The following is a 27,999-nucleotide window of genomic DNA, read 5'->3' on the forward strand; positions in this document are numbered from 1 at the left end:
CTGAATGTTTAAACCACACCCGGATGGACAGGCTTTCCACTCTTTTGAAAGTACTTCTTAACCACAGAGATATGTTCAGTTAGACTGAATGCCTAAGTTGGACATGATCTCCTTCGGAAAGGAGGTGGAAATTCTGTATGAAACCACTAAATTTTTTGGCAGTTAGAGAAGGCAGAAATAAAAGAGTATTTTAGACTTGTGATTGAATCCTTTTAAAACCTTAATATTTGTAATTTCTGCCTAGACACAGTGTAACGTCAATGTGTAACCTGTAATGTGCAGGTGCCATTGCACATTTGTTTCTTGGGTAGTGTATAAAATAAGCAAGTTATGCTGCTCTCGGTGCCTAGTGAATACATGAGTAAATAAATAACTGCAGAAGACAATCCTTACGATTTTAAAATCAAATCCTATCAAAAGTGTATTTTCTGGAGGAAAAAACACAACAAACTAGTGAAAACATAATACTGTCATTTAACATCAACTCAAAATTTCTGGTATTGCTAAAGCCTGAGAACAACTTAGAATCATAGAATGGCCTGGGTGGGAAGGGACCTTAAAAGATCATCTAGCTCCAATCCCCCTGCTTTGAATGTAGACACCTTTCAGTAGACCTCAGCCTGGCCCTGAATATTTCCAGGGATAGGGCATCCACAGCTTCTCTGGGCAGCCTGTTCCAGTGCCTCACCACCCCCACAGTAAAGAACTGCTTCCTTATACCTAACCTAAACTTACTCTCTTCCAATTTGAAGCCACTCCCCTTCACTATGTTCCAACATGCCCTTATAAAAACTCTCCATCTTTCTTGTAGGCTCCCTTCAGGTACTGGAGGGCTGCAATTAGGTCACCCTGAAGTCTTCTTCAGGCTGAACAATCCCAATTCTGTTAGCCTTTCCTCCTAGGAGAGACGCTCCATCCTCCTAATCAACTCTGTGCTTCAGCTTGTTGGCATTTAGCCAAGCAAACATGCATTAACCTTGATGATGCTGCCACCGCATTGGCATAGTACATGAAATCATCCACCTGTTTTTAACAGAGAATATTTTCTTTCTATGCGAGTCTCACACTACTCAGATCTTTCCCTTCAAGTACACTTTAATACAACAGAAATTCTGGTAATTATGGCAAAAATCAACAACTTCAGCAGTCCGTCATCCCTGGAGGAAAAAAAAAACCTACGGTAGAGAGCATGAAGCTGCGAAGGAATAAAACGTATGGTGCTGCGTTTTATCCTGCTCACTTCCCCTCATCCGTGGATGGAGCTGGAAGCCTGGAAGCTCCGAGCCGCGGCAAGGGCACCTCCCGCCCTTCAGAAAAGGGCAATTCCGAAGGAAGCCTCATGCGAGAACTCAGCTACCAGTCGCCCATCCAGATTTGGGCTGGATCACCCTGTAACGCAACCGGGTATGTTTCAGGCTCTACCAACAGGTTTCCTTGCCAGCTTCCACGGGACGCGGCCGTGCCCGTGCCCGTCCCCGCCGTGGATGGGCCCGCTGTCCGCCCGCCCCAAGCCCGCCCTGCCCTCGCACCCTGCCAGGGCGCCGCCGGGGCCGCCACAGCGGCCGCGTCCCTTTGCCCCTCTCCGGGAGACACGGGCTCTCTCCGCCCGGACGAGGGCAGGCGTGCCCGTCTGGGGCTGTTCTTCTCACCGTCCGCCTGAGCAGGGAAAGCACCGTGCCCCCGCCTAGAACGGCCCGTGTCCGCCCGGCGGAGGCACTCCGCCGGCACTCTCAGCCCCGCGGCGTTGCGGGGCAGGGCCGAGCCCCATGGCGGGGAGGAGGAGCAGGAGCTGCCGCAGCTGGGATTGGGGCCCGCCGGCACCGCCCGGCCGGCCCGGGGGGAGGAGGCGGCGGGAGGAGGAGCGGCGGCGCGGACCGCAGCGAGCTGGCGGGGCTCGGCGCGGCGGTCCCTGAAGATGGCGGCGGCGGAGCCGGGCTCTGGTCCGGGCGGCGGGGGCTCCGTGCCCGTCCTTTTCTGCTTCTCGGTGTTCGCGCGGCCCTCCAGCGTGCCCCACGGCGCCGGCTACGAGCTGCTGATCCAGAAGTTCCTCAGCCTGTACGGAGACCAGATAGACATGCACCGCAAGTTCGTGGTGCAGCTCTTCGCCGAGGAGTGGAGCCAGTACATCGACCTGCCGAAGGGCTTTCTGGTCAACGAGCGCTGCAAGGTGCGCCTGGTCCCGCTGCAGATCCAGGTGAGAGCCGGCGGCGCCACAGGTGCGTGTGAGGGCGGGCGGGCAGCCCGTCCCGTCCCGTCCCGGCCCGGCCCGGCCCGTCCCGCCGCTACGGTCCCCGGCCCCTTCCGGGAGAAGCGCGGGGATCCTGGAGTAAGCTGGGACCGTGGGCTCAGCCCCTACAGCCCTCGCTCGTCGCTCCGCGGAAACTTTTGGTTTCCTAAGTCGGGGAGGCAGGTGCGCTTTGCGCCACTCGCGTGTGGTAGCCGGCCTTGCCTTCAGCTAGCTAGAACTTACTTGGCGTCGTGAATGGGAGCACAAGTCAGGTCGCTGAAGTGATCGATGCTCTCCGTTAAATCGGGCGGCTGGTGCTACCCGGCCTTAACCGGAGGTAATGCTGCGAGGTGGAAAGTCAAAGGGTGTCGATAAGGTGGGTTCCCCCAGAGCTCGGTATCTTGGCTTATAGCTCGTCGGGACCTCTGTATCCCTCTTTGCCTCAAAAACCCCTTTTCTGTATACTGGTTTACAGCTTGGTAGTTCTGTAGGCTCCAGCTAGGAAGCCAGACTGCCAGAGAGATGCAGTTAGAGATGCTTTCCTATGAAGATACTTTTATGCCCACTAGAGATTGGTGAGAGCTGTGCAGTGATAATTCCACTCAAAATACGCTGCTTCTTCCTTTCTCTGATATCAAAGTATTAAACCCCAACAAACCAAAACAAGCCGCAATAATAAACCCCACATAATTGCTGTTTCCATTCATATTTTTTTTTCAAATTTATAATTAGGGAGTTTTAGTTTACCTAGCCAACATTTCTAAGAAGTTGAAAAAATTGTTCTCCATAAAAGCTGAAACATTGCTTGTCTTCTCTTAATGTTTTCAGACATGGCTAATTCATCTTGTTTGTAAACTGTGCTTACTCATAGTGTCTTGTATGCATAAACTCTCAAGGTGGCCTGTTTGCTTACACTGTATATCAAGGATGCCTTTGGCATCTTTTGTTTTATTCTTAATCTCATGTATGAAAAGAATGGTTAACAAGAGCAAATAAGTTTAATAACTTATTATCAATTCTCATTGTATACACTCATCGTACTCAGTTTAAAACTTTCCTGTTTCTGTGTTGTAATCAGAATTTATGGGGACCCAGTCAGTAAAACTGGAAATTAACAGGCTTTCCAACTTGCAAAAAGAGTTGGTATGGGTGTTAATTAAACCAAGGATTTTAAAACAGAATTTGTATATTCTGGGCATATAACAGTGTCGCAGGTCAGAATTTTGGTTCTCATTTGTGTATGCAGATAACTACTTTGTAAAGACTCCCTTGCAGATGCCTTCTGCACTGAAACTGTAAATGCAGCTCAAGCAAAGCATTTGTAGCAGCATTTGAAGCACACGTCTTGGAATAAAGGTCAGTATTGAGACAGAAGGATACAACACTCCCCAGGTATAAATGCGCTAGACAGCTTTGACTTCAGGGATTCAGGATGAACCAATATTTTATGCATTATTGCCTATTTCATTGCCGACTTACACCAATACTGTTGCAGTTCTGTGCCAGTTGCAGGTGTTGATATGAAATGGATAGTGTTTGTGGGTTATTCCTTGATATGTTACAGCAGCTGTGAAAGAGCTGAAGACGTCTTAACTGAGACATCACAATGATGTCAGTCAGTTTGCCTTAAGCCAGAGACAGGTGCTCAGAGATCACTTGTTTGAGAAACATTTGGTATGATACAGACACAGCTGTGGGTTTTAGGACTTAGTGATGGGACTATTATACTTTCTTTGTATGCATTCAGGCATTGCCACTATTATATGCCCCTTTTTCCCTCCCTTCTGCCTTTCCTCCCTTCCTCACTCCCTCCCTGATGTTTTATCTGCAGTTACACACAACATTGATTTTTCAACTCTGTGTGTGACAGTTAAATCAGTTTTGGATATATATATTTCAAGAGGGACAGCATTTGCTCGTTGATGTGATTAGACTTGCATATTTAGAAAGATACTTCCGGTTTGAAATTAAAATTCAGAGATGCTAGCAACTGTATCCCTAGACAATAATTGCAGTGTTTTTATGTGTATGTTTTATGAGGTATATGTATGCATTTAGTTGGAGGTAGCATTTTAACCTTTAAGGCAGCTAGTGCCCCTAATCTCTGGAATGTTATCCTTCCATTTTGATTCCTGTGCAGGCCTGTTTAGAAGGATGCCTTCTGATACAATGGCTCACAAAATGTCAGCGTCAAATGATGTTTAACTGGGCTGTTTCAATTTCTTGTCCCTGCAGCTGAGGGGGGCAGCAATCTCACGGAGAAATTGCCATATGCTGCCTTTGGAAAGCCATTCAATGAACTCAGTTCAATGCTTGGTCTGTACAGGGATATTTGCTGTCTGGTTGTTTTATGCCTTTGTATCATCCTCAGATAGGTACATTTGTTTGTTGTGGGAGTCCTGACAGAAAGCAGTCACTTAAGTTTTTGATGGCCATGCAGTATTGGGCTGGCGGGTGGGATGCACTACACTGTGGTGTTCTGCCTGGCTGCTGCTCCTCAACTCAAATCTTCTCAACCACAGACATGTAGTGAAGGAGGGATTTCCTCAGGCTGCTCTCAGCTGGAGGGACTGCATCTACTTTTCATAAATTTTAAGTATTTAAAAAAAATCTTTTAACAGAAGACTGTAATTTTTATAGTTTGGGTGAGGGAATGCAGGGCCACTTTAATCGCCTCTAAATACAGTTAAATAGTGCTACAAAAATTGTGTTTTCCTGTAGTGTTGTAGCTGCCTTTGGAGGAGAGAAATTGGGAAAAAGACTTTGGTGGTATCCAAAGAAAAGGCAGCACATTACAGCTGTGTAATAGAGGAGTTCAGGCAGCTTTTAAATATATAACCAAGAGAGGCTATTCCACAGTTGCTGTCATAACTTCAAGGTGGCTTCTTCTCAGGTGGGCTTGTGCTCTGTATTTACAAACTGGTAAACCTTAAGATAATGAAGCTAAAAGGGTGAAATTATTGCTGACATCATTGCATGAAGCACATCTATTTCAGGATGGTTTTTTGAGACAGGTTGGTGTCTCAGGTGTATCTTTTCCTGGAAAAAATCTGCTTGCAGAATGACAGTCAACTGTTGCTGAATGATAAGGTAAATAAAATATAATAATCAATACACAGACTTTTGTTCTTATTCCACATATCTGATATTGCGGATAATCTGGAACTAGAACTAACAGTAACTCAGGAATCCAAGTCCATTTTCTGAAGACCAGGAAAGGCCAAAACACAAATTGCTGGAGTGTTATTTGGGGGCTTTAGGGTGAAATTATAAATTTTGATAGATTAGTACAGATTCCTAAATAAATAAGTTCTTTGAAAAGCAGCATGTGGAACCTTAAAGAAGGGAAAAAAAGGGTTGAAAATACTGAAAGAGGATTTTTTTCCCCTCGGATCCAGGCTCCTTTTTTGTTTATCTTTACTCTTCAGCAAGCATTTTAGTAATTTTAAATTTTGCTGAAGACTTGTCTACTACATTAGCTATATGTACATAATGTGTTTTTTTAACTAAATCTGTCCTTTTAAAATGCTGAATTATGTGTTAAAGGCTGCACATTGGCTTAGCATAAGATAAATATTTATGTTTCTAAATTGAAACGCTTGTAACCTATTTTTCTCTTGAAATATATCAAACTGAATTTATTAATTTCTTTTTCATTTGAAAGCTAGGCAGGAGAGTACAACTGAATCTTACAGGTTTCCTTTAAGAAATACCAAAGAAAAGGTGGTAGCTTCTTTTTGTTGTTGTCTCTTCTATGCCATTCTTGAAATACCAAGGTTGCAACATCCCCAGTCTGCCCTTTTAGTAGGTAAACTTGACATGAGATTTATGAAGCCACTACCCATGTCAGATGGGGTTATTTCTTTGCTTCTTGTTTCTTGTTCATTACAAATACTGTGAGGAAATTCCATTTTGTATATATAATGATTTCCTGGACTTGGAACAGGGAAAGTACAGATTAAAAGCCAGTATATGTGAATATTTTTGTAAAGCTGAACCTGTAATTATAGTACTTCATTGCAAATCACATTTTGTCTGATTAATAATAATCAGTGGAGATGATGTAGATATGAAAAATCACCTTTCCCACCTAGGTCTTTTCTAGAATTGGATTTAAAGCTCTGTGTAACTCGTGACAGCATACCATTATATCCTGATCTGGAGAAGGTCCTAGAGACGACTTCTTTAGCCGTGTAAAAGGACTGCATCAGGTTACGTAGCCATTTGATGTACCTATTCTGGTTATGCTGTGGGTAACCTTCAGCTGAAGGACAGAAAATCCTGAGAGAAATGAAATGCAACAGATATAAATGCTTATATCCTGTTAAGGGGAGCTTCAGGTCATTTGGGTTTTGATGGTGGGAATTTTTTTTTTTTTGATGGGCTTATTTTGAGTTCCAGTTGTTTAATGTTAACTGTGAGTAGGTGTTTTTATATGCAGGGTGGATTCAGGCAGGTACTGTGTGTCTGCAGTGGCTCACAATCCTTGCCCAGCCTGCCTGTTTCTGCAGTGAAATCAAACAGGTGTTGATGTGCCAGCCCAGGTTTGATGCTTAGGTGTAGTTTTGCCCTCACCCCAGCTCTTTGGGGTGTAGCACTGAGGAGGTCTGGGTGATTTTCACTGTCAAGAGGAGGTGTCGCATGACCCTGACACCATCTGCTTGTAGAAGTGGAGAATGGTGTTGAAAGCAAGTGAGTAGGAGGATTTACATGGTACACTAAACTATTAAACTAAACCTTTCCTTTTGACATAGCAAATACTTACATACATTTATTTATGGGCTGTGTTAGCTACTATTTATGAAACTTAATTTCATACTGCTTTCTTCTGCACTCTGTCCTTCCCACATCTGCTCTTCCAGGTAACACCAGCAGGTGTTGACTCTTTGATCTTAGCATATATTTCTTTCAGTTTCCTCTTGTTTTGCCACAAATCAGACTGCAAATTAATCAGAAATAAATATGAAAATCAGTATATTAATTATTTGTGTTAGATTTTGTAAAAGCTTTTATTTAGCAAATATACAGTTGACACAACTGTATTTTAGAGAGCTGCTGCTATGAATCTGAACACATAATTAAATCATATGTAAGCAACTTGACAGTAAAGAAGAGCAGATATAGTGCTTTTCCTCCCGCTCCCTGTGATTTTTGACATAAATGTGTGAGATTCAGTAGAAGTCTGTAACAAGGATTCTCCCTGGCTGAAAAGACAGTCAGTTTTCTTCTGCACTTCACTGTCAAATCAGAATAAAATTGAATTGTGCTCTATAATATGGCTTCCAAATCCACTGGTTTTAATTATTCCATTATCCTTGTCCTTGACGGAACTTGGGGCAAATACTGTCTTTGCAGAAGATCCCAGGCTGCAAGGAACTGCAAGCATCTGAAAAAGCAGATTTCAGGTATTTCAAGACAAGTTGGAGAAACACGGTGCAATAAGATGCACTTCAAAATAGAAGTCGCAATGTAGAAATAATCAGCTACACAAATAGATGATAAGGGAGAGTTCAGGGGATGATTTGTAAGTTTAAAATGCACCTCAAGAATCTAAGTATCCATGAATTATGAAAAGAGCAAATACTGTACTGGAAAGTACAAAATAAACAGGGCCTGGAAGTGCTGTAAATTGGCTGATATTTGAGGCCCTGCTAGAGCAGTGAGGTAGTATGGGCAGAGAAACACTGCTGTGATAGTAGTATTGAGTGTCTCATTCCAGACTGCAATTTGAAAACTGTCCCAGGGAGTACCGTGAAAATAATTTGAGTTGTAGGAAGAAATACTAAAGCATTGGCTATGTTCTAGAATAAGGAGGGGGAGAGGAGAAGGCCTAAAGGGAGACTTAAAGGTCTGAGTCTTGAGGTCTGATAATTAGTTTTACACATGGTTATCTATGTTAGGGAGGATGGTAACACTCCTGTGTTTCAAATTCACCATGGACCTAACTGGAAATAACACTCTTAAATGTCATCAAAGGAGCTGTGGATGAGAAAACACTGAAAGGTAACAGAGCGGTGGGATAGGTTTTATAGGAGTTCTATTTCTGATGGGGTCAGACCATGTGGTGATCTGTGAAGACTATTTGTGTTTGTTGGATCCTTCTATAGGGACAGACAATGCAAATTCTTGAAGTCTTTCCTACTGTATTCAAATACGGTTCTCTGCTAGGGATGGTAGTGCCATCTGCTCTACTGGCAGAGAAAGGTGCATTAGATTAACTTCACATAGGTCATTCTGTAGTCCATGATGGTTTGTGGTTGTTCAGACAGATCTTAAAAAAACTACAGAATCTATTAGACTGTAAAAGACCTCTGTGACCAAGTCCAGCCTATGACTGAGCACTGCCATGTCAATTAGATCATGGCACCAAGTGCTATTCCAGCCTTTGCTTCAATGCCTTCAGTGACCGTGATTCCACCACCTCCCTGGGCAGCCCATTCTAATATCTAATCACCCTTTCTGTAAAGAAAGTATAATGTCCAACGTAAACCGCCCCTGATGCAGCTTTTAAAGCGATGGAAAGATGTAAAGGAGACAGTATTAGTCTTTGCATGTCATATAAATGCTAGGACAAAATTACGCATTTCCTGAGTAGGAACCACACTTAGAAATATTGTTTATTCCAATTATTCTATTTTTGTTGCTGGTAGTAAAAGTTAAATGTCATGATTGACTTCAGTGTGGTAGTAAGTGCCAGAGCTGGAATGGGTCACAGTAGGTGCTCCCTGTGGTGTTGAATTGTACATTAATACTGCCTGCCAACTGCTTTTTGCATTGTTGAAGCATGTAGATGGATGGTGTTCAAGAGCAAGGTTATTTAATTTTATGTCGAGTCATTCTTGGTCCCATGTATCATTCGTTACCTGGTGTAGAATTGCAGAAGTTTTATTTGGGAAAAATATCTGGAGGCTGCCTTCCCTAACCCCTTGATCAAATAATTTGCTGTATTGCTGAATGCTGAAATCTCCAAGGGTGGAGATCTCACAACTGTGATAACCTTTTCCTGAGCAGCTGTATCTTCCTGGTGAAAAAGATTTCCCTAATGCCTGCTGTGATGCTCTTCTATCTTCCTGTGGTATCAGTGAGCCCAGTGTTACATCATCTGTGCTATGGTTGTTTCTGCATTTGCCTCTGTAACCGCTTGTATTAATAGCGTTGCTGTTTGGCTCACAAGGACTGGAAGAACCACTTTTATGAAGGGCTGCTGCTTTGGCAGTAGTGGTGTAATGAATCTGAGAATTGAGGAAATTTAGGATTTACAACTGTTAGCATATGAGTAATTTTCCCAATAGTTTGAATAGGCATATGTTTAAGCATAGCCATTATCAAGTGTGGTCTTGGGCATTGAGATCAACAGCATTTTACTCTGGAGACATATGGTGAATCAGTAAAAGTTTTGGCACTGGTATTTATCAATTCCAATTCGTTTGTGGTGAGCTGACCTTGGTTGGCCACCAGGTGCCCACCAAGCTGCTCCATCACATGTTCTTAATAGGACAGAAGGTAGAAGATATGACAAAGAAGCTCGTGCATCAAGGTGAGGACAGAGAGGGATCAGTTGCCATCACAGACAAAACAGCCTTGGGGAAATTGGTTTAATATAGTGCTGATCAATAACCAAGTAGAATAACCAGAAATACGAGCAAATGTAAAAATGCCTCTTCCCCATCCCTCTTTTCTTCCCAGGTTTAGTGCTACTTCCAACTTCTCTGCCTCCTCCCTTCAAGTAGCACAGAGGGGTGGGGAATGGGCTTTGTGGTCAGTTCATAAAACCTAGCTCTGCCACTCGTTCTTGTCATACTCTTCCCCTGCTCCAGAGTGGGGTCCCTCCTGTGAGATAGTATGTCTCCCAAATGTGCATCCTTCCCACAGGCTGCAGTCTTTCCCAAACATGCTCCAGCATGGGCTGCTTTCTAGTTGGATATCCTTTTAGGAGCCTGCGTAAGTGTGGCCTTTTGGCATCACAGCCTTCTTTAAGGCATATTGCAGGCCTTCTTCAAGGCTCTGCTGTGGGGTTCTCCATGGGCTGCAGGTGGATTTCTGTTCCACTGTGGAACCCCGTGGCTGCAGAGGCATGGCTGCCTCACCATAGTCTACACTAGGAGCTGCAGGGGAATCTCTGCTCCAGTACCTGGGGCACCTCCTGCCCCTCCTCCTGCACTGACCTTGGTGTCTGGAAGGCTGTTTCTCCCACATATTCTCGCCCGCCTCTCACAGCTGCTGTTGGACAGTGGGTTATTTTACCCTTTCTTAAATATGTTAGCACAGAATTGTCACCAGCATCACTGATGTAGCAGATCTTTCTTGGATTCAGCTAGTATTGTTGCTCTCTTGACATCAGGCTGTTTCTGGCATCTCACAAAAGCCACCTCTACAGCTTCTCCCCGCTACCAAAACCTTGTCACATAAACCCAATACATCTGCACTCTTCCGAAATACATTTTTACAGATTTTGTAATTTTGTTTCAGCTTAAAACATTACAACCTCAGATTGCAGAAAATGAAGTGTATATAATTAATGGGTACTTCCCAGAAGCTCTTTATTCGATTTGATTTATCTGTCTGCTGAAAAGCTCCAGAATGGATGTAATTTCTCTAGAGTTGTCTTACAACTAAATGATAGTATGTAGCTCTTTTCTTTACCTGTAGCTTCCATCTGAAGCCCTATACTTTGATTCTACAGGTACTGCAAGTAATTTATAAAAACACAAAGCACTCTTTCTAAGTTTAAAAAAAAATAGGTATTTGATTCATTTTTTTATCCGCTCCCTTTTACCCCACTTGGTAGCTTGTATGAGGGAAACTCTAGGAGATTACTTTTGTCATTAAAATGTAATCAGTTTGGTTTCTAATATTTATAGAAAAATAAATTGCTACTTTCATTCTAGCCTTTGGACTTTCATCAGACTTGTGCTAAAAGATGTCATAGACAAATCAAATTGACTATACAATGGAGGTATTGAAAATGTGTACATACAATATTTTAAAGCAAGTGGAAGTTTGAATGTTTTTAAACTTTAATTTATCCTGAGTTTATATCAGTTCCAAGATTAGTAGATTTAAAAATTAATTTGAAGAATGTAATTTTGCTTTTGGTACTTTTTTTTTTTTTGCTATAATTCAGGCAGTATGTTCCTCTGCCCCATTCAGAGTTCAGAAATTTCCATGTACGTTTATGTTGACTTATGCTTCCAAGTCCAATTATATTGACTTGTGCTTCCCACCTAATGAAATCTTGATTACATATTGATGACTATACCATACTGTTCAGTATCAGCTATTAATTTGAATTTAGAAACATACCAAATCAGACTTGCAAAACTTTTCTCCTATTTTGACTCAAAAAACCATAAATCCATAATCTAGCAAAGGTATTGCAGACTCTTCCTCATTCTGCTGCATTTGTGAAAGGATTTCCACTGCCATGGAAGACATTACCTTTATTTCTTTTTTCAGATTACTACTTTGGGCAATCTGACACCCTCAAGTACTGTTTTTTTCTGTTGTGACATGCAAGAACGATTCCGGCCTGCTATCAAATACTTTGGTGATATAATCAGCGTGGGCCAACGACTGGTATGTCTGGTGGTTTTTGTTTTCCTTGTAGTGAGTTTTGATCACTCATTGTAAACTATTATTGTACATACAGTCTAACAATTACTTAGTATTAGGTAATAGCAATGTTTTTGTTATTGTAGTTATTTTTTTTTAATGTTCTCCTCTCTGTACACTTACAGCTCCAAGGTGCACGGCTCTTGGGAATTCCAGTTATTGTCACTGAACAGTATCCCAAAGGTCTTGGCAGCACTGTGCAAGAAATTGATTTAACAGGAGCTAAACTTGTGCTTCCCAAGACAAAATTTTCAATGGTGTTGCCAGAAGTTGAAGCAGCATTAGCAGAGATTCCTGGCGTCCGGAGTATTGTCCTCTTTGGAGTAGAAGTAGGTGCCTTGCCAGCCATTCTGATACTGGTTTATGGCCAATATCTGTTTGCCATCAAAGGGAGCATCACTTTCTGTAATTAAAAAAAAGCTCAATTTATATTACTTACTAGTAATAATTCATATTACTTATATTACTTTATATTACTTATATTACTTAGTAATATAATATATGGATATCCTCTAGAGAATATTTTTTGTGTTATCTTTAATATTATCTCAATAAAATTTGAGATGAGATACTTGTATACTACAGCCAGTTGTCTCAATCTTAACTGGCATTTAAAGTGCATATTGAGTTCCCTAGCACTGCCAGGGGTAGGAAAAGAAGTATTTGAACCTAATTAATTATGAACTCTAATTTGTGATTGTATTACTTTTATTTTGTAATAATGGTTTATTGGTGGCTTTTTTGCCTTTGATTTCTCCCCTGTAGACTCATGTCTGTATCCAACAAACGGCATTGGAATTAATTGGCAGAGGTCTGGAAGTTCATATTGTAGCTGATGCCACCTCGTCAAGAAGTATGATGGACAGAATGTTTGCTCTCGAGGTAAGTTTCCAACAAGGAATTTCTGTGGATAAAGCTGTGGATAAATGTAGATTTGAGAAAAGTTGAGTGCTCTGATTCTTAAAATAGCATAGAAATTTGAAAAGAAGTACTGCCTTTTTTTTCCTCCTTAAATTATGATTTAATATGCATAACCCAGTTTGGGATGTTTGGAATTTAAAAGTGATTGTTTCATACAATATAGATTACTCTGTATAAACATTAGCATTTTAGCATATGCCTTTATGCAGTGTTATTTCTACAGCAGAGTAAAAGTGCTATAAAGCTTTTGGCTTTGTTGTTACCAAGAGTATTTATTCAGGTGTTGAAATTCTTGAAGTGCAACAAAATACAGTATATGATCTTGTTCAAACCTCTTTGTACTTCTGTCCCTCCTTCTGTGTTTCCTCATCAGTGCAAATTAAAGCTTAATCGCAAGACAGAGATTATAGCAAAGATTCCCCTCCCCCCTGCTTTTAGGAGCTTAGTCAAACTAAATGTTGAGAAAGTGGAGATAAATGTAACAAGGATTTAAAAGCACATACAACTGTGTGGTAGCAAATTCATGCAAATGATTTTTTGATGGTGTACTCCTAACTTGCCTACAGGCATCACTGTTGAAAGTCAAAATCTGATATATACATATTAAGTATTACAATTTTTGCCTCAGGCCCTAACAATTATTTGAAGTCGAAAGTAATAATAATTAATAACCACAGCATGTTACACTTTTTTCACAGATTTTGAGAAGACTTAATTTCTTAAAGGCTAAAGAGAAATCCCCAGCATATAGTGATTGATGAAACCCATGACTTTGATTAAGTGGAAACCTAATGTCAGCTGTCACATGGAGCATAGGGACACACATAGAATAGAGGAGTAACTGAAGTCATGGACTTCCCAAATCAATGTGGTGCAGCAGTAGTAAGAGACAAAACAAGTATAGAAAACCTGAAATCTGTTTGCCTTATTATGCACGTTTCTGTACATTTATCACTTACACTGTGTCTGTAAGCATAGATGTTGGGCCAGTGTAATGAAAAAACAGCTACTAGCTAGCTTTCCTTTACTTTCTAGTTGAAAAGGTACTGATCCTCAAAGCATGATTCCTTACAAAAGCTGTAAAATTTTAAGTTTTAGGAAACTTTTTGGTACCTTTGCAACTCTTTCTCTGTAAGCAAAAGAAAACTGCTGTTGTCCCTTATGTCATCAGTCATTCCAGTGTGGTTAAACCAACACTTGTGGTGTTGAGCCAGCAATAACACCTTCTCTGCTGCACATGGCAGCACATACCAGCATTGTCCTCCTCCTGTGTTACAGAGCCTTACTTAAATGCTACTGGGCTAAAGCAAGCAAGACATGGGCATGCTTTGGAGGAGGAGACCAGGAGAAATGGACTTATATTGGTTGTGTCCTTAATCCTGACTGACTGTGGTGTTAAATTTCTTAGGGAAGTGGGCAACGTACCAAGCATACCTGCTTTAGTTTCACCATAGAACTCTCACAGTTCCTAGTGACCTTGCAGTGATAGCAACTAGCTTCCTCAGCAATCCCAAATAATTCCTATCTGGTCCCACCTGCCCCTTCAGTTCTCCACATTTCCTATCACATAGTACCTGTTTTGATTGTGCTGGTGATGAATATGCAGATATCTGAGCAGGTGTACTAGGAAGTGCAATTTGACTTAATTGATAACAAAAGCTTCATGTCTGCTTGGATAACAGGTTGTCTCCACTTCTGTTGTATGTTTAAAAATGACAGCAAGCAACAACTTGCAGTTAAAAAAATTCCTAAGAAACCAAAAAAAAATGTCGAAATTTTCATTGTTGAAATAACTCAGCCCAACAGTTCAAGGTTATGACTATTCTGAATCTCTGCCATGTCTGATGAAGATGTCTTATGTCAGTACTTGGTCTCAGGTTAAGACAGTTTAGTCTGCCTCTGCTAGATTTCATTTGTTCTTTCTTTTCTACTTGTTTCAGCACTGTGGGTGCAACACACTGTCAATACTTTCCATCTTCTCAAAGACAGCATTCTAAGAAAACTTGTGATTTCTTTGGAAATCATCCAGTATACTTAGCAAACGCATCTCTTAAATTCTGCTAATCCGAAATCTATAAAAATTATATCTTGTCCTAGAAAAGGTATAAGGCAATGCTAGCCTCTTCGGACATATTTTGGTGTCTTTTGCTTTTAAAGAGAAGGTGTTCTCTCCTTTCAATCAATGTTTCACAGATGGCTATGTTTTTTTAAAGGTCTAGATTTTTTTTCTCATCCATTCTTGTTAAAACCAAGACCTTTGTACTCTTGGAGGGGCTCATGTTGAAACCATTGCCATAATATTTTGTATAAATTTTCCCATTTTTCTTTTCTGTATGCATCTGAGGTTTAAAAAATATGGCTGTACAGAGTAGGAGAGCTGAGGATGATAGTTGATTTGTTTCATTTTAAGAATATATGCGAGGCTTATTGCTATAATGCCAAGCAGGAAGCATTGACTTCAGTAAATCCAACCTTGTTAGTTTGTTGTTATGTAGACTGTAGTTACATATACTTTGCTGGTTGGTCCCTTAAAGTTACTAACTTTCACCCATCAGATGTTTTGTAATTGAACAGCTAGAAAGTTTGGAGCTTCTCTTTACTTTAAGGATTACAATTGAAACCTGTATGAACATATCTGTATTCTCTGCCACTTGCCCTCCCTTAGCTCATTCAGGGTCCCATTAGATTTGGTGGAACATGCAGCTGAGTAGAGGATGATGGAGGGAAAGCTGACTCTTTGAACATTTTTACTACCAAAGCATCTGTATGATGGCTGGGAAGATGATGGGGGGGCATGGGTTGGTCAACCTCCACTGAAGGTAACTTTGTTATATAAGCAGCAGCCACCATTTTAAAAGTAGAGCGTTTCAAAAATACACTGTTTTAAACTTTACAGTCAGTCCTGTACCTTTGGCTACGTGAAGCCCAAGCCCTGCTGAGTTGCAAACTTACAAGATCTAGCAGACCTCTTTTGGTTTTGCTTTCTCTGCAACTATACATTTTATCCTGTAGCCTGTGAGAACTGACTCTGGAGTTACTGTCTGTAATGAAACATCATTTAAAAAGAGCTGCTGCTGTGCCAATATGATTTATAATGTCTGTAGAAGAGATTTTCCTTCTTTCTCCACGGATTTTTGCTGCTAGTGCACTCTGTGCACACTGCCCAAAAGCTGAAGTAGTGGTACATAACAAGGACTGAAAGAGAAATTGGTATAATTTCATGCTTAATGCTGTTGGGTTGGACCTTGCTATTTTATTTTTCCCCAGGCCTTTCATCTGCATGAGAGTGAAGAAAGCTGTTCTCTAGCTTATGCAAAGGGAAAGGGTTGTTATTAAATGTGTAGGGCTGCTGCCTATTAAATCTGACTTGGGGAAAGAATCTAGTTCAAGTAGAAAGCCTTATTTGTTGTAATCCAGGGCATCATTTTGCCATAGGAAAGTCTAAACCCAGTCAGTTTTCATACTAGCTTTATAAATTATACCACTAAGACATGCTGGAATGGAATTCACAGTATTTTGTTAATAGATGTTTTTAAAAATGCTTTCTGACTTTTCTTTCAAAATTCACTCATTCACATTTTCAAATATCTTACATTATTTCTTCTCTGCTCTTTTATTTTTCAGCGTCTTGCGCGTACTGGAATTATAGTTACTACTAGTGAAGCGATATTGCTGCAGCTGGTAGCTGATAAAGAACATCCAAAATTCAAAGAAATTCAAAATCTCATTAAGGCAAGTGCCCCTGAGTCAGGGCTCCTTTCCAAAGTTTAAAGCAGGGATAGAGGAAGCAGATCTCACTGTCCTCTTTACAGAGGAAGGAAAGCTAAAAGCGCACATATACATCTTCTCTCTCTCAAAGTTTGGTAGGAGTGTAAAAAAAAAGTTGACATACTTGTGCTTGCCTTAGCAAAATTGTCTGGTTATATGTCTGGGTGCCAGTGTGTTTTGTTTAGATACAGCTGTCAGAGGTTTCTGGTACCATAGGACCCTTTTGTTGTCAAATTTCTTTATTAAAAAGAATAAATTAACAAAGGTTCCTGCTAGTCCATACTATACACTGATTGTAGCAGCTCAAAAAAGTGCATCTTTCTGTGACACCTCTTGATTGTGTGCTTTGCAAGCATTCTGTGATGTCCTGTTTTACTTCTGTATTAATAGAAGATAACTACTTATTGGATAAATATGATGTGATATGATTTAATGTTCTATATAAATGAAGTATCTTAATAGGGCATAAATTAAAACTGAGTAAGATATATGACCTATATGTGGGCTTCTGTTCTCTAGGATAAAATTTAAGCACTTTGCTTCATAGACAAGATGCATAAATCAAGCAGAGCTGATGTTTGATTGCCCTAGGTAGCTGAATCATGACTTTTGATTATGCTGAAATTGACTCCCCAAGACTCTACTTAAGTGAATACAAACAGAAGACTGTTCTGTAATGAGTTCTTCCTAAACAACTGGTGTAAACTCCTTCAGAACTTGCAGATATTACCAAAGCTTTAAATTAGAAATGCTAAGTATGTTTAATAATGAAAACTTTTCAGGTTTGAGTGCTAAATCTACTAATATGTTTAGATTTATTTTGCTTTGTTTTGCCCCCAGTTTAGTTAGATTGAATAATTCTATCCAATTTACTCAAGAGGGCTCTGAAAGAAGGCTCAGCTTCTCTGGGGTTTTTGTGCTTTTTTGGGGGGGGGCTATAGTTGGGTGGAGTTTGAATAGAATCTGGTCTGAAAACATTCTTCAGAAAAATAGCATCTTTAAAATAACGATATATATTTTTTCTATCTAGAACTAATCTTTTAACATGTGATTGTTCATAAAGGCACTTCCTTCATGTTCTAGGGGATTAAACAATGTTGTATGAAGTTTACAGTGTGCCTAAGACATTTATTTTTTTAAAAGAGTACTAGATGTCATACTGAATACTGATCTTTTTGGTAGAAAAGCTGTAAAAGTACATGTATTGTTTTAAATTGCTTCTTTTCCCCACAAGATGGCTCTAAAAGAATTGTTTCATAAATAAAAATAGTTTCAATTGTTTCATATAACCTTTATATGTTCAAAACAAATAAAGAGTTAACATCTACTGTTTCTCTTTCGCTTGTTTTATTTATTGTAGAGCAGATCCTGAAAGCTGTGTTTGCCATGGACCTTATTCTAGTTTGTACAGCTGTGGAAGTTCTGTGGATGTCATGGGAATTTTGTGTAAAGATCAAGGGTGGATAATGTTGAATGATTCTTATCTGCTGCATCTAGTTTCAGTGTTACACTCCAGAATATGAGGAATGAATATTATGGTTCAAGCTGTAGGTTGGGATGTGAGTTGTGTTAAGAAGTCTTGTCCATATCACTGACCTACTTTTAAACCTTCTTTTCTGGTATATTAATTGTGTTTCTTAGCACTACAAAGTTCACTTGTATAAATCAACAGCTGAGCACAAAAATACTATAAATTTCTTCTGAAATAATGGGTTTATTGCCTTCTTACCTTTATGTATTGATGATACCAAGATGCAGTAATTCAAGGAAAAGCTGTAGCATTTTTTCACATTTACTTTTGCAACAGTATCAATTCCCTCAAAAAAACAAACGCATGGATTTTTAGAAGGTAATGGTATTGGTTACTAAAAGTTTACCATTTTCATCAAAAGGAATTTGAAGGACAGATGTCACATCTTCCTTTACATTCCTTTTTTGCCTCAAAGGATATTACTGGGTAGCAAGATGGTAATAAATAAGAAGCTATAAAATACACTGATATTCTCTGTGATAATTCTACTTTTTTTTTCCCTTTAATTTGCATTGCCTTCTGTGGCGCACTAGATTTTTGTCAAGATCCTTAATCTGTGGGCTTTTTTCCCTTAAGTCTAAATTGTAAGAATTCAGAAATACCCAGTATTATCGTATACAACTGAGCTTTTAGATGTGAATTTAGGGGTGAAATACATTCCTCTTTAGTAAGATGGATGCATTTTTCAGCATCACATGGGTCATTCAGATGAGACTGTAAGAGTGTGTATTTGAAAAGAAGAGAAATAAAGTTGCCATATTTCTCTTATGTAAAGTAAGTTTATTCACAGTACATAATTTCCTTTGCTTCTTCATCGCTGTCACTCATATATATTTTCTGTTCTCTGACAAGTGGGTGTTCCAGTGCAGTAGAACGGCAGAAATGAGTCGTTTGAGAAGAGGTCTGTGGGCTATGGCTAAAGTAAGTACTGTTTTGCCCTGCAAGGATAGGAAATAAATTAATGAAATAACATGGAGGATGATTGCTTAAGGGTGTACTCAGGGTGAGTACAGGGTGATTGTGAAGAAGGTCTCTGTCAAACTTTTCTTTATTTGAAAACTTCAATAGGTCTGCAAATAAAAGTGAAGACAGAAATAAGTGAAGACACATCTGTGGCTAAGCAATACAATTGTTACCTGCTCTAGGTGGCTTCAGCATCATTTTCCTTGGGGAATCAGAAAGACATTTCTTGATGGAGAATGGTGGTTTATTTTCCCTTGTAGGAGTTCTGATTCTGTGCCAGGTTGTTAATACATTGTTTACTTCACTGCAGTAGCTGATGTATAAATGCTGCACCAAGTATAGTAAGATATATGTGTGATTAGTTTTAATCTTCCAAGTCCTTACAAAGGTGAGCATTTTTTTCTTATTAGGACAGTTTAGGTTTTGAGTTTAAAATGTGTCTATTCACAGGGCCATGGTCCTTTTATTATTTTTCCACATGCATTATGATTTTGTATGAACTAAAGCAAGTAGGGTTTCCAGTAACCTTTGGAAAACCTGAAAACAGAGAATGAATAAAGTACCAGCTATTGTGAGACAGTCTTTTGTATTATGGTTGAAGAAATTATGTTGTGGAACTGTTCTGCCGTCATTTTTGCACTTGCCAGTCAGTAACTCTTGGGCACATGTTCACTTAAGTAAATCATGCCATTGAGTATGCTTCCTATTAGGCATAGGAAACCCTCTCTCAATCCCACACCCTGCCCCCACATTTATTGCTTTATCTAAAGACTTACATTAACCTTTAGAGAGAGAAAAATTCAGATCAGTACTTTTCTACTGCTACAGTCTGTTTTTGCCTTATGTAAGAGATGAAGGCTGGATACTTTGTTGCACTAGAAGTTTTGTTTCAATTAAAAAGTAATTACTCTGGAGCCCTGAGGAATGGCAAATGAGTTAAAGGCTTTTCCTTTGGTAAGAGATGGTGCCAGGTTTGGGTTTTTTTGGATTTTTCTTTTTTTCTTTTCTTTTTTTTTTTTTTTTCTTTTGCTTGCTGGATAAATTAAAGATCAAATGTACTGAATAGGTATAGGAGACGACCTTCAAATAGGTTTAGAAAATTTTCTCAGGAAATGGACTATTGCAGGAAATCCATGAAAAAAGTTCTTGTTCCAGTTCCATCTTAGTAACTGGAATACTTTCATCAAGTTGTTAGGCCTTTCTGTAATCTCAAGTAGTACTTCCAGTACAGCAGAGACTGCAATTGATGGTAAGTCCCGCTCCTCTTAGATGCAGCTGTGCTTATCCATAAATATACCCCAAAGTGTGGGGTCTGGTCTTTTATTACTCATTTGAATTGCATAACTTAGTTTTCCATATGAGATAAAAGGATATTTGCAAAGTAACTGCTGTGAATGGAGGGAATTTATTAAGTATTAGCATGCTTAGGTCAGCTTAATAGACTTACAAAAACCGCCAGGGTTGGCAGCTCTCCTGCCACTGACAGCATTAGGCTTTACTTTAATGAAACCCTTTTATCTGCTCAAGAGAGAAGATTGAGCAAACAAATGAAGAGAGCAGTTAATAGAGAATAGATGGTGAAGTGCAAAGGCAAAATTGGAAAGAAAATGTTTTATAATTATTACTAGGTTTTTGGTTTTTTTTGTTTTTTTTTTTTTTTTTTTTTTTTTTTTTTGCATGGGGATGGTAGGAAGCTGGAACATTGTTAGTAGAGAGTTACATACCTTAATTTTCAGAAACTGAGTAGGTCACAGCAGTCATTGCCTCTATCTTGCTGTGCCTTTTCTTCCTGTACTGATTTTACCTTGTTTTCATTTTAACTGTCCAAAAAGCAGACTCTGCTAAGTTTATTCTGGCTCTAAGTAACACAAAAATTCCCATCTGGAGGGGCAAAACTGCTACTATCAAGTAAAAAGAAGGAGGTGGTGTTGGAGAAAGACTGAAGATCATCACCTACTTAGCACTGATATTCCCAAGGCAGGTTTTATCCGTGCTATGGCATTCTGACCTTCAGATTTTGATTCAGAATTTAAGGATTTCATTGGATATGTTAGTAAATACAAAGGGACTTGAATTGAGCCATTGCAGACAGGGAAGACTTCATGAAGTAGGAATCTTTGCTAATGGGAATAAGCTAACTGTTCAGCAAAGTGTTTGGCCAACTTCTGGCATCAGTGTTTCCACTTTAGGTCTCTGGATAGCTTAAAACCCACAAACCTAGAGTAATTTCAGCCATTAACTATCCTCTGTTTGTGGTATTTGCATGGTGGCACTGTTCAGTTTTCTTATATTTCTACTCGGGCACTGAAAATCCTGGGGGTTTGTCATGTTGAGTTAACCCTGCTGCAAGTTATACTAGTACAAATTCTTTTATCTAAGGAATGTATTGATTACTGTGCTGTCTGCTAGCAACAGTCAGCTCTGTTGGTGCTAGCTACCTGATCCATTGGGTGACAGTGACTGGAGCTGACAAGACTGTAAATGCCAGGACCATCCAAAGGCTCAGAGCAGGCTTTGCCAGCTTCAGGAGACAGACCTTTGCAATGCATAGTATAAGACACTCCAGGGAGACACTGCAGGAAGCTGTGAGAGCAAAATAGCAAGTTTCCTCCTAGGAAGCAGAAGTAGTTGAATGCTTTCATCTCTCTCCTGGGGTCACATTAAAGGGAGGAGAAGCTAAAGTCTACTATGGAACCACTCTTCCCTCCTCAGTGATAAACATTGCATAATTACCTGAAGATCAAGCAGAAGACTGAAACTGAAAAGCTAAAGAACATCAATTTTATTGTTTTAGACCGTTACTTTATTTTAATGAGTACTCAGGAGGATACTCAATCTGCAGGAGTTGAGCCCAGCAGCAAATGACTGTTCAAAGTCCCCCAAATACTGAAGATCTATCAGTGTCCAGTCTAAAATGAGATGGGGTTAGAAAATTTTCCTGAAAAGTCATGATTTGTGGATGACACTGTATTATATTAAACGCTTCCCTCTAATTATGTATATATGAAACATGAATTCAACTACAAAGTGTCAAAGTTCATTCCAGATGGCATATTTTACTACATTTTATTAATAATTATGTTCATATTATCATTAGTTTAAAACAAGTGGGTGGTATATAGCAGGTTTACATAGTGCATTTTCTGAGGGGACTAGCTAATGTGATCTCCTTATAAAAACATGTTTCCATGTTAAAAAACAGCTGTATTTTGTATTCCACATATGGAAAGAAGAGCAGCAATATCTGCATTCCATGTTATTAATTACATAAAAGCCATGCATATTCAAGGGGAAAAATAAATGCTGAAGTGCTATGCTGTAGTAATTTCCTCTATGAAAAACCTGTTCTGAGCTTGCAAAGAATAATAACTGAAAATATTTCTTGTATTGCATTGTGGTAGAAGATTAGGATGTGTAACAAAATATCACACCTTGCAGGGATATGCAGTATAGCAATGAAGGACAATAATGTGAAGGTGGTCAAAATTGTTTGAATGTGACTAGTTTTCTGCTAGATAGGTTAGCTAATGTGGATAATCTATATTTACACAGCTCATTATCAGTAGTTTTCATTTCTTGGGAAATAATTTCTGCATAATTTTTAACTTGTCCTCCAAATAGAGTTTAGATCATGTTTTTAACATCACTAGTATTGAATAGAAGCTTCAAATTATCTCAACATGTGCCTTCATTATGCCTTTACACTGACATACCAATAGGAGTTGCAGACACCAGCTTGATTTGAGTTAGATTCAGATAGATCACCAATCCCTTCGTAATCCTGCACCAGTGCTGTACAGCTGCACCAGGGAACTCTGAGGCAGCTCTAGTCCAGCTGCTGGTGCACAAGTGTGTCTGTGACAGATGTCACATAAAGTGAACCAAGATGTGACATCTGAACAGCTTTTGTAATAGCTTTTGACATGCCTATTATTCTTATCACTAAGCAGAGACAGCAATCAGGCCTTCTAAATTACATGCCTTCAGAAAAAGATTGTTAAGGGCTGAATTCCTGCCTCTTGTAGTTCTGGGAGTTCTTGTCGTCTGTTCTCCTAAGCTAATACAAAGGAGATGACTGCTCAAACCATTGCTTACCTCCTGACATTATCGATTTGAAGAAAACATTAATTCCCAAAAAGGATCGGGTGGCAAAGTGGAATTTGAGCACAGCACCAGACTCTTTGTATTATGCTAATTTAAGATGATCCTTCAAAACTTCTGTGATATACGGAAAAGGAAATCGCTGTACCCAAACCTTAACATTGGCATAGGAATGGTAATAGTTTCTGCTATCATGGACTTATTTGTTTCACATTTTAAATCTTACTGAAATCCAGGATGCATGTATGCATCGAACAGAGAAGAGTAATAGAATTCAAATCCAAGTGCCAGTGGTGTCTTACAGGCTTTAGTGGTGGAATTGCAGTACTTACACACCTAGTTTGTCTACAGAAAGATATAAAACGAGGAAAAAATTGGAAGTAAATGTGACTTTATAGTGACATTTACCCAAAATAAGGTTCTCAGTGAAGCCCCACTGTAATATTGTTGATGCCTGATACAACCCTCTGCTCCCATAAATACTTTCAATGAATATGTCTTCTCTTTTCCTTTCATCTGTAGGGAACAATAAGAGATCATTCCTTACTGTAATAAAAGCCAACAAAGAAAAATTTCAGAGCGCATAAAAAGTGGAAACAAAACATGTATATACAGAGAGACTAATTTTTCCCAGCAGAGTTTTTGCAGGCATTCAGGTAAAGTAGGGGACAGTATTCTATTGTTAGTCTCACACCACAACCTGTTTCTAAATTCCAATAGAAAAAATGAGTTTGTAAACAATTAGAATAGTATTTTCAAATGTAACTTGGGTTTGAATATGTACTAGAATGTACTGAAAACCTTCACTTTGCAGATAAAGGAAGTCACTTTATTTAGATTCTTTAAAAAAATTCAGTTGTTTTAAAAATGTGGGATATTTCAAACTATTCAGTTTTGGACTGATCCTTCTAGGTCATCAGTATTTTAAGTCTATTACCTGCATATGCACACAAGTAAATGTTTATGAAAATCTTTCCCCTTACAAAAGTATATATTTGTATTATTAATGACATAACTTCCTTTCATGTCATCTTTTTGTTCTGTGTCCAATAGGCATATGAGATGTCTTGCCACTGGCCAGTCATCTTACATTGAAATTGCTGGACATCACTGACCTGATACTTAGTTTCTCTGATGATTTCATTCTGGAATCCAGATTATGATACCAGTTTATTTGGGTTATTGGTTTGATTAACTCATTACTAATCCCCTTGATTGCAAAGAGATTAGCCATTTCATAAACTGCAATCATTTCACCATGTGTTCCTTTAAACAAGGTAAAATTCTCTTTGTTACTGTTCATCGCAAATCTCAAGATCTTTCACTCTTTCCACAGTCTTTAGTGAGTTGTTAGTTTTTTCTAGGGAAAGTAAATAATCTTTACTTTCCTGAATAATGTGGAATAGACAGAAGCAATTACCTTCTCAACACCAGAATAATAACTATTATTATTATTTAGCAATTGTTATTAATAACCAAAGCATTTTTTTCTGAAAATGCTAGTTGTGTTATTTTTATTGTTACATGCAACCTTGCAAAGACTCAATTATTCTTCTAGTCCTTTTAAAACTTGATGGAGTAGACTCTACTGTACAGTGTTATCTATTGCTGCTCTGTAAGACAGAAAGGTCACATATGCATTACCACACTGCATCCTTAAAAAAAAAAAAATACAATAGTATTCAAGGATCTGTGAAAAGGGAGCCCAGAAAGTTGCTAGGCAGGCATTATTTGCTTCCTATATTCAGAAATATAGTAAAAGGTTCAGTTTGGCTAGACTTAAGTGTATTGAAAAGGAGACCTTAGTTGGCCACAGTTGAGAGACAACTTGGAAATCTGTTCCACACTATTTTCCAGTTGTTACCTGTTATTTTCAAACTGAAAGGCTGTTGTCTGTCTGTGTCTTATTTTGGATGTTGTAAAAATTTAGGAGTCCCAGGCACAGGCAAAATATTCAGTGTGAACATAATTTTTAAATGGTTGACATTTTTAAACTAGTGGGATGAAAGAAAATACTTCCTCTCTAGAAGAGCATAGGGGGATAAATCCTAGCAAAAAAAGAAAACCATCAGAGCTTGAAGAGTTATAATCACAAAAGACAAAGACATCAATAAGGAGTGGCTTCAAACAGGAAATTAAACATAATTACAAATCAACAGAAGAATGTGTTTTTTAAATATTCCCCCAGTGGAAATGGCAGCACAGACTCTGACTATTTTCAAATAAAATATGCACGTGTTTCATGCATATAAAATCCTGCTAATAAATAGGAATATAAGATTGTCACTCCAAGACAAAGACATGTTTGCTTCCAAAAGTCAGTTAAAATTTAAATGGTGAGCCAAACTTTGAGTATTTTCCACTTTATGGAGATAAGCACTTTGCATCTGCACAGACCACCTGAGGCTGATGGGCCTCCTCACATGTGCATTGAATCCTTGGTGGGTCAAGACCATAGCACTCAATGGGCATTTTTTTCAGACAAACCCCCCAACAAGCTAGAACACTTCTATGAAAAAAGAAAAAATCAGTCGAGGAGCTGAATCCAAATCCCCTAAAATAGGCTCAATAAATACTGAAGTTATAAATAAATTTATGTTTCTGTATGGCTAGGTAAGTCATTACCTGTTTAAGATGATTTAATTATCACTTTTAAAAAATGTGTATTTATTCTGCAGGACAGTATATCCTGCCAGATCCAGAAGCCTGGGAGAGGCAAGGCTGGCCAACACCCAGTAGCCAACTACTTATCTGTCACCAGCCCTTTTTGCCTCCTCTCTCCTCAATTTCTTCTTCCTGGTCTTCCCCAGATCACCTCAACCTCTGATCCTATCCCAAATATTTCATAGTCAATCCTCTGGAACACTAAGCTGCTCTTCCCTTGCATGAAAAGTGTGTTCCCAACCCTTGGCAGCAGCCCACCTCAGTCAGAATCATAGAATGATAGAATCATTAAGGCTGGGGAAGACCTCCAAGATCACTGAGTCCAACCTTTGACCACTGTGTCAACTAGACAAAAATGCTGCACTAAGTGCCCCGTCTGGTAGTTTCTTGAACACTTTCAAGGATGGTGATGCCACCAGTTCCCTGGGCATCTGATGCTTAAGCCCATTCCAATGCTTAGGTGAAGCACCCATTTGGAGAAATAATTCTTCCTGGTGTCCAACCTCAATTTTGCCTGGTGCAGCCTGAGGTTATGACCTCTTGTGCAGTAGCTAGTTAATCAGAAGAGACTGATTCCCACCTAGCTACAATCTCCTTTCAAGTAGTTTTAAACAGTGCAAATGTCTTCCTTGAGCCTTCTTTTCTCTAAGCCAAACACCTCAGCTCCCTCAGCCTCTCTTGGTGACATGTCTTGGTGAACTCTTCTGCCTGCTCCCTCAGTTCCCTTGGAGGAATCCATCCAGTCCTGCAGAATTGTGAGGTGCTACAGGAGATCACTAATGATTTCCTCCTGGATTGCATGGGGTCTATCCTGCTCCATGCCCCTGTTGACCAGCTCAGGGGGCCAATTGCCCTGGGGATAACTGGTGTTACTGCTAAAGACAGAGACCAAGAAGGCATTAGGTCTTCTCCTTACACTAGGTGACCATGTTCCACTCTGGCTCCAATAGAGGATGGAGGGTTTCCTTGGCACTCCTTTTGTGGTTAACGTATTTTTAAAAATCCTTTTTATAATATTTCACACCAGTTTTGAGAAGATTGAGTTCTAGTTCAACTTCTGCCTTTCTGATTTTTTCTCTGCATGACCTAAAATATCTTTGTGCTCTCCCTGAGCTGCCTGACTCTTCATCCAAAGCTCATAAACCATTTTTCATCTCAGCTACTGCTAAAGCTCCCTGTTCAGCTAGCCTGGTCTTCTTCCCTGCCAGCTCATCTATTGGCACATGGGGGTGGCCTGCTCCTGCACCTTTAAGATTTCCTTCCTAAAGTTCGTCCAGCCTTCCTGGACCCCTTTGTTATTAAATTCTGTTTCCCAGGGGACTCTCTGAACCAGTGTCCTGAACAGCCAAGGTTCACCCTCTGGAAGTCCAAGGTTCAAGTATTTTGCCGATCCCTTTCCCTTCTTCTCCAAGAATTAAAAACTCTGTGATTGATTCCACGGTCATTGTGCCCAAGATGGCCTCTGCCCACCACATGTCCCACAGCCCTTCTCTGCTTGTGAGCAGCAGGTCTGGCAGGGCATGCTCTGGCAGGCTCCCCTACCAGCTGTGTCTGAAGTTACCTTCCACACACTCCAGGAACCTCCCAGACTGTCTCCTCTCCACTGCTGAGTTTCCAGCAGGCATTTGGCAAGTTAAAGTCTCCCAAGAACAAGGACTAGTGACCATGAAACATCCACTGATAGAATATTTCACTTCATCCTGGTTGGGTGGTCTGTGACAGACCTCCATCAGGATCTGTGCCTTGTTGGCCATCCCTCTGACTGTCACCCACAGGCTCTCAGCCTTATCCCCACTGCCCCTGAGCCCTGTACAGCCAAAACCCTCCCCAGTGTACAGAGCCACCCCCATCGTCTCTCCTTCCTCACCTGTGCCTTCTGAGGAGCTTGTAGCCATCCACTGCAGCATCCAGCCATCCCACCACATTTCCATGGTGCTAACTCCATCACAGCTTCCTGCTGCCAATGGCTCCCATTGTTTGTTACCCATGCTGGCTGCACTGGTGCAGATGCACTTCAGATGGGCTGTCCATGTCACCCATGTCTATGTCACAACACTGGTGTGTCACCGCAGGCTCATCTCTAGCTACCTTGATCTAGTCCCTTTCCCCCTTTGAGCCTGCTCAGTCAGCACTGCCAGCTCATGGGCTAGAATCCTTTCCGCCTCCCTTTTATACAGATAAATCCCATCTGTCTGCAGCAGGCCTGGTGCCC

At 39.9% G+C, this 27,999-nt stretch overlaps 1 protein-coding gene across 1 annotated transcript; it reads left to right on the forward strand.

Annotated features, from left to right (window-relative positions):
• Positions 1-1,915: 1,915 nt before the first annotated feature.
• Positions 1,916-16,531, forward strand: ISOC1 (isochorismatase domain containing 1). Its single transcript, XM_062513562.1, has 5 exons — positions 1,916-2,194; positions 11,684-11,803; positions 11,965-12,168; positions 12,605-12,721; positions 16,385-16,531. Exons 1-5 carry the CDS (start codon positions 1,916-1,918, stop codon positions 16,529-16,531), a joined length of 867 nt encoding a protein of 288 aa, XP_062369546.1.
• Positions 16,532-27,999: the final 11,468 nt, after the last annotated feature.

Source organism: Cinclus cinclus, chromosome Z, assembly GCF_963662255.1.
Source record: "Cinclus cinclus chromosome Z, bCinCin1.1, whole genome shotgun sequence".
NCBI classification, from domain to species: domain Eukaryota; kingdom Metazoa; phylum Chordata; class Aves; order Passeriformes; family Cinclidae; genus Cinclus; species Cinclus cinclus.

Bases quoted from the DNA above. Each gene is read 5' to 3' on its own strand.
- ISOC1 (XM_062513562.1), top strand. From the start codon at position 1,916: ATGGCGGCGGCGGAGCCGGGCTCTGGTCCGGGCGGCGGGGGCTCCGTG. The intron at 11,804-11,964 runs GTATGTCTGGTG...GTACACTTACAG, and splicing joins TCAGCGTGGGCCAACGACTG to CTCCAAGGTGCACGGCTCTT. The intron at 12,722-16,384 runs GTAAGTTTCCAA...TTTATTTTTCAG, and splicing joins ACAGAATGTTTGCTCTCGAG to CGTCTTGCGCGTACTGGAAT.